This window comes from Limulus polyphemus, unplaced genomic scaffold, assembly GCF_000517525.1.
Source record: "Limulus polyphemus unplaced genomic scaffold, Limulus_polyphemus-2.1.2 Scaffold535, whole genome shotgun sequence".
Classification (NCBI taxonomy): Eukaryota; Metazoa; Arthropoda; class Merostomata; order Xiphosura; family Limulidae; genus Limulus; species Limulus polyphemus.
Window position 1 is genome coordinate 421,865 of NW_013666145.1, and position 7,663 is coordinate 429,527.

General features: G+C 32.8%; 1 protein-coding gene across 1 annotated transcript in view; it reads right to left on the reverse strand.

Moving 5' to 3' along the window:
* LOC106458937 overlaps positions 1-6,378 on the reverse strand; it is an 8,763-nt gene extending 2,385 nt beyond the window's left edge. Inside the window, exons 1-4 of the mRNA XM_013918505.2 lie at positions 6,228-6,378; positions 2,446-2,847; positions 1,305-1,626; positions 42-973 (exon numbers count right to left, since the gene is read on the reverse strand). Coding sequence (XP_013773959.1) covers positions 139-973; positions 1,305-1,626; positions 2,446-2,847; positions 6,228-6,279 — 1,611 coding nt within the window. The 5' untranslated portion in view covers positions 6,280-6,378 and the 3' untranslated portion in view covers positions 42-138. The remainder of the gene's footprint in view (positions 1-41; positions 974-1,304; positions 1,627-2,445; positions 2,848-6,227) is intronic.
* Between the last annotated feature and the right edge of the window lie 1,285 nt (positions 6,379-7,663).

The following is a 7,663-nucleotide window of genomic DNA, read 5'->3' on the forward strand; positions in this document are numbered from 1 at the left end:
GGTCAGTGATCTATAAAACAAGGACAACGAAGTATGAAATTATAAAAATACTGGAAAGACAAAGATGGAGTTTTAAGGCATAATACATAAATGGTGAAACTTCATGTAAAATTAACTTAGTTAAAGCTGAAACGATATTTATTTCTTGAAAGCAAAGTAATCTCCGGTAGGATCTTCTATCCAAGGATAATTCTGGGGACATTCCATACAGGTATGTAGTCGAACGGTCTCTCCTGGAAGTTCCCGTGTCGTCAATGGGCAAGCGTTGGGGATACTGCAGTAAGGCTGACCTTTGACCTCACATTTTTCTTTCCATGGGCCGAAATTCTGTATTGAACTAAGCTCTGTGGGACTTTGCATCCATTGGAGAACCTGGGTCATTGTTACGAAGTAAATGTCCTTTTTGTCCAGCATTTCATCCATCCAACTTAGCAGTGCATCCATGAATTCAGGATTCAGCTTGAGAAATCCGGCGTGGAAAAACAGGCCAAGAGGAGCCCTATTGGTAGTATAGTGTCTCTCCATGTTGTAGTTGAGGAAATTGTAGAATTGGTCTCCAGTAATCAGGTTACTACAGCTGTCCACCATAGCACAACCAGCCAGATTTTCATCGAAAGTTGGATCTTCGCGACGGTCCAGCTCATTCATGACCATCTCCCAGACAGCGTGTGAACGTGTAGGACAGTTCTGTCCATTACCATGGCACTTGTGAGGCATGCTGAAGTAGAGGGTGTAGGGCCACAGAGGAGGGTTAGACAGAGGTGCAGTGATGGAGGAGTCGTACAGGAATGCTTGTTCTTCCATCATACGGAACTGAGCGTTACCACCCAATCGCAAGTAAGGAGAACGAACACCAACGATTGAGTTGTCAGTGATATTGGCATATTTTTCCAAGATTAATCTCACTCCTGCCATTTCCTTAGCCCAAGTTTCGAGATTAGCGCTGCTCCAATATGTCTCGTCATCTCGGTGTCTAAAAAAGATGAATCACATTCAAATGCTTACTTAACTTATTGCACGCTATAAGTTATATATTTAAATATACATCCATGCCTACTGTTTATTGCAAAGAATTTAGTAACGCTTTCATCTTAGCATCTTTAGAGATTCAACAAGGCTTTATAAAGTGTGTACTCCCATTTAAAGTAGAACAGTAAGTAACGATAGTTGGTATCACATTTAATTTTTTCTGATTTTGAAAAGAAAAAACTCTTTAAACACTAAAGATTTAAACTTGTTGTTTTTTCTTTTCTTTTACTTTTTAAAATCATTTGGTTGTTTGAATGTCTCAAATCGAAACTCACGTGATGGAATGTGCTGCAATTTCGTGCCCTTTTCGGTGAAATTCCTGAACTGCAGAGTAGTTGGTGTATTTATGTGAAATAAAGAAGGTACCCTTGATTGCACATCCATTAGGATTATTTCTGCCTTCCCTGAAGATTTCATTGTAAATGTCGATATTATTGTTGTTGATAGCGTCATCAAAAGTAATCATGACCATCTGAGGAATATTGTTTGGATCTTTGTTTCCAGGTATTAAAGTTCCGTCAGAAGAACAGAAACAGTCTGGCAGAATACACTGCTTTGTGTCACAAGGAGGCGCTCGGTTAGGATCTGTTTCTTTTGCTAAAGAAAAAAATGGAATTTTTAAATAAAATTATAAAAGAAAATATATTCTTCAAACTAAATTATACAGTTCATAGTTTCTTATTTCTCAACTCTAACCATAATGTTATATCTTATTGAAACACTTTCCGCAAAGTAGTTAGTCCTGACTTTGAAATGTCAATGTACTGCATTTGCAATAGAATTGTGAGATGAAAGAAAATATGAGTCCTTTGCCAAGGACGTGATGAAAACCTTAGAACAAAGAATATTGAAACTACAGGCGTATACAGTTCAAAGTAAATTCAACGCCAGTATTTAGTTTCATTCTCAAATAATACGAAAATCAGTGACAGTTTTAAACGACCGATCTTCTGTTTTATAATAACAAGACACACCAACTTTGTTCTAAAAGAGATTGTACACGAATATTGGCACTGGTATCTCAAAGTTTTACAAAATGAAGCAAAAAATAACAACTTTCCGAAAACCTTAATACAAAAAATTCGACATAATAACTACGAAATGTTGAAAAAATAATCACATTGTTAATTTATTAGGAAACTCGTTATTTACTTAAATGATGACGTGTATGTTTTCATTATATTGAATAGGTAAAGTGGAAGTTTCTATAATAGACAATATTTGACATAAGTGGCATTGATGGTTATGGTGCTTAGTTCTTTGGATAAAACGTTTACGGCATCTTTAAATTATTATTTACAAAGAAAGTAACATATATATATTGTATTGACAATTTTCTAGTTCTAAACTTTCCTTAGTAACCATTTTCATTATGAACAATTCGTCCTCTATTCCTTAAAACATAACCATACGTACTACAAGCGTTTTCGTCGGATCCATCAGAACACTGAGCCTCTCCATCGCAGAACAAATTACGTTCAATACAATCACCATTTCCACAAGCCAGCTGGTTCTCACTACAGATTGGCTCGTCTGTAGATAGTAGAGGTGTGGCCAACCGTGGTTTCTCGACTTGGTCACAGTTCTTTACTTGAGATTTCCAGTCGCAAGTTTGTTTTTCGACATCAAATGCTAACCCCGTCGGGCACCGCAGAGCCAAGAGACCTTGCACTGAACAACGGACCACATCTCGGCAGTCTTCCTTTGTTGTTAGACGGAAATACTCACTAGGAGAGCGTCCTTTACATAGGTCGGCGTCATTCTTAGTGTCAGCATTTCCGGTATCTGCCTGTCTTTTAACGATAGATACGCCTAGTACTAGAAATAAAAACCATTCATTTATGAAATATTGGAACAAAATTGAAACAAACGGCACCAAATACAGTACAAAAAATAAGAAAAAGTCCAAATGACTCTATAATTTGTAAAAACCTAAATGTCAGTATAATTACAAAAACAGTTTACTACATTTTCAATGTGAATATATATTTTCGTAATGGATAAAACGTAAAGACATTCTGAAATTACAGAGACACTCGTTCTTCTTAACCTTAAGAAACGAATGGATTCCGTATACAAAACATATCAATGTAGCTCAAGGAAGAATACTACAAGTTAAAACCATTTACTAGCTTTCAAACATTAAAATAATCACAATTCTTATATATCGTGTTCTTTAGGAGTTTTATATTCTACGCTTTCTCGTTTTTCCTTTGCGATTTTTTCTACAAAAACGTTTTCGCTGTCACTATTTTGATTGTGTATGTTTCTATGATATACAGCATGGTATAAAAAAAATTGTTACAAATTACACTTAAATTTTGTTGTTATAGGAAACTAAAACTAAGTTTTATATTACACAGTATATTTAAAAAAGATTCAAATTCCTATTTTCTCAGAACTATTTCATTCTTAATGTTCAACAAATTTCGGTAGGCCTAAAATTTATGACGAAAATCACAAACAATGCAACCGTTTCTCCCCCTCATTCAGATTCAAAATCTAAAAATAGTATTTAAAATCTTTTTCGTCTTCCATAAATTACTTAGTGCTTAAAAACCCCTTCTTTCAATACTAGAACACGTTAGTAGGGTCTGATGGTCAGAGAAAAGCTTCTCTCAAACGATATTTATATATATACAATACATTGCTTTAACGGACAAATTAAGAAAAATGTGAAAAATATCTGCAGTTTTTCTAAGACAAATTTTAGGCATATTAGTTTCTAATTCTTCGCTAGCTTCCAATGTTTCAATGAACCGTAACTTCCTTAAAAATGAATTTCAAAATATATAGAATTTGTGGAAACTTAATTTTATTTACTTTTAACCAGATCAGACGGCTAAATATGATATACTATACACCACCAGAGGACGACTTAGATATAGCATGATGTTTATAAAACTCAAAAATTAATAAACTTGTAAACAGTACATAAGTGTACGATAAAGAAACTTAATTGCCGCTGTATTTGTCATTTCAACTAATTTTATTGTAAAAAAAAATAATTAAATGTGATCAGGTGTATTACTGAAGCGTTGAAAGTTATCATATAAAAGAACTTAATATTTTCAATGTATTATAAAACATTCTAAAGTTGAGTAAACAAAATCACTCGCATAATATTTACCAACAATTAAACATTTTACAGAACATAAAAACACATTAAGATCAACTTCCTCTGACATATATTTTTGTTGTTCATAACACGAAGATCAACAAGTGATATGCATGCCAGACATAACCGTTACTCCTTTATTATCTCAAAATGTAGATTGCTAAATCTTTTACTTGACAAAAGTTGACTCATTTTCTTTTCTTGATTCTATTATACTTTAGATATATCGTTTTTTTAGTCTCATGTAACATATTTCAATATTAAATTAGAATATATTCATCACCACTTTACTTCAGTAAGTGCGCAAAGGGCACCAACTGCCTTCTGTTGAAGTGTTTTTCGATCGTTAAAAACTAATTTATGAAGAGCAGAGTTGATTAAATAAAAACGTCACTACTTTCATGTTTTGCAAGCTTACCTCCGGAAAGAAAATGTAGATATATATTAGCCTAACTACATTTAAAACAAAACAGAAGCCTTCTTCTTCCATTTTTAACTTGATGCAAAATACCTGGCCATTTGATTTTCCTAAAAACTAATTACTTCTATAAATTACTTTTATTAATGTTCAAAATGTAACGGTGTTTTTTATTTTGCTTTTAGCTCTACTGATTTTTCTTTTTCCTTTGCAACCAACCATCCAGTACTTCCAAGTAACAGTGAACATTCGTACTGTCTACCTTGACAGATAACTGGTGTCTTTAAACCTACCTTTCCTGTTATCTTAAAAACATCACGTCTTGATTAGTGCCTTGAGCAATCCTCATGACGAGTTATAAAACGTAACCCTGAGCTGGATATGGCATTTTACACTATCTGCATTAGAAAACTGGTCTTGGACGTGCACCATAAATACCAAAGTTTCGTAATGATGGCAACAAGACACGATTCATAGACCTCACGATTTAAAAAGGTGTCGACGTGAGGTACTGCTGTCCTAGATATGGGTTCCGGGAATGCTTCCCCCTCCCCTGCAGTTCTACTAGTTTAGTAACTCACTGAACTCAATAAGTACTAGGCCCCATTTAAAGGAAAAACATAGTTATTCCAGGCAAAAGCTTGGATATTAGAAACAAATGCAAAACATATAAAACTATTTAGGTGATGTGTAACCTTTAGTCGATACCGATTTTTACTTGTCTTACTTCAAATTATATTTGATCATAAAGCTGTGTAGATGTATTAAATATGTGCCTTGCCCTATTTATTCTGTCATTAGTTGTTAGCCCAGAAGAGTGATAGATTTTTCGTGCATCTAATACATGTATTAAATATTTTACCTTTACAAGCCAAGCTATATTCAATATAAGACACTTTAACGTATCCTCTTCAGTCCAAGTGTTTTTTGTTAAAGAAACACACACACACACACACACACACTTACTCTATAACAGAAGTACCAAGCTGTTTTAGGAAATATGACGTCAGAATTTGGATTTGCGAATTCTACACAATTTTTCATTTGTCAGTTTTGACATAATTTATAGTTTTAAATGTTTAGTTGGATTACTTATACAAATTTCTTGATTGGATCAGAGAGAAACTATTCGTGTCTATCTAGAACACATTTTAATAAAACATACAGAAAATGGAAATTTTTGTTAAAGCAGCATAGAAATAAACTGCACATTAATAGCCAGATCAAACTAAAACCAGTAAATTTTCGAATATCTAAGTGTCAGATTTAATGAACTCAGTATGATAATTATAAGAACTAGTGTGAATTTAACGACAGAAATCATGGTAACTACATCACGGTGAACCAATTCAAATATCAGTTTAAGATGCCCATCAAAACTGTCTAAACATTCGCTTTTTTTGAGAATGACTATTTAAATATCTGGAAGTACAAGCCTATAATATAAAATAATACAACTTTTCCTATACATGTCCAAATAAAATTATATTATTTTCAATTAGGTTCTTTTACCTGGATTGTAACTTATTGTGTCGTGTATATGAACTCTCATAGCTCTAGAATATATTCAGTACGCACTTTGAAGTTAAAAGCACTTGACTTGTATTTATAAGCTTTATAAAATTAGATACTTTCTGGAAGAAAAAAAGCAAATGAACCTACCATTCGTTAAGAGCCCTAATAGTACTATGAATCGTACAGTTCTAGATGTCATGTTTGTTGTCTACCTGGATACCTCAGAGAGTAGCAAGACGTTAATAACTAGGCGTGTTGGGTTTATATACTGGCCTACTCTTGACTAGAGGTTGTCAATTATCTTATGAGGACAAACCATAACCCAACTTTTCTTCACCGCGATTCGCTGTTACTAAACAAGACGCTGTCGTCATAAAGAATGTAGCCAATCACAGAGCTAAATCTTTTACACAAGTTCAATGTCTAAATTTCTAAGAGAAATTATTTCAAATGAAGTTCTGTTACTTATCAAGCAATGTGATAAATGTCAAATGTATTTTCTCCTATTTAGCGTTTGCATTTCATTGAAGAAAGTTGCCTTATGTAATTGTAAGTTCTCTTCGGACATATTTTTATCCTTATTTATTCGCAGTCATGTGACAAGTCACGTGGTGAAGTATTACGCAATGGGTTTAATAGATAAGATCAATTATTGTTTCATACGTTAAAAATTTTAAAAGATTTCACAACATTTAAACTGAATGTTTTCGAGTTTTGCCGGTATTTAGGGCATGCGAACATACATATAAATGAGATAACCATTAGATTATTTAAAGAGATTGAGATCTAATTAAATTGAGAAATTAATTTTGAAAAACAATTTCATGGCTCAGATTATAATTTACTCATTTCACTTATTTGTTTTAAAAACAAACAATAAATGTTATAATGTTATTTTAAAAAAATTAGTCATTTTCTACCATAACAAAAACAAACAGGAAAGGACAAACAAAGCTTTACAGCACCCTTAACAAATCAGAGTTTGACACGTAATGTCTGCACTTTCAAGAAAAACTTTTTATAAATCTCAGAGCTACGGCCGTCTTCAGTTCTAGTATAAAAGTAATTAAATTTCGAATTCTCAAAGACTTTTTCGAACGGATATCAAATGGAAAGTTTTCAAACTTAAAATATGCTCAGTGTTTAGTCGAGAATATATAATAACAGGAGCATAAAAGTTATCAATAAGAGAAATTTCTTTAGTTGTCTTGATGAAATTCTTTTGCCATTTCGAAGCGCTAAATCATTTTTGTAGCATTTTTAATAAGCTAGACTGATAATAAAAAGTCAGATTCCGAACCCTTATGTTGCATATTCATATTATATTCACAAAACTTTACCCTATTATCCATTAAGATTGCTTTCTTCTTTTTGCAGATTGCCCTCGTGTAGCTTTACGCGAAATTCACAACAAATCAAACTTTCTTCTTTATATTTCCTGTTTCATTTTGTTAGACAATTTTCACTATTTTTTATCTTATTAATAGATATTATCGGTTTATAGCAAACAAACATTTCTGCGTAGACGTGTTAAACAGCATTAAGAAAATTAGTGATAGAGTTTCTTATTGTAACAACAACAA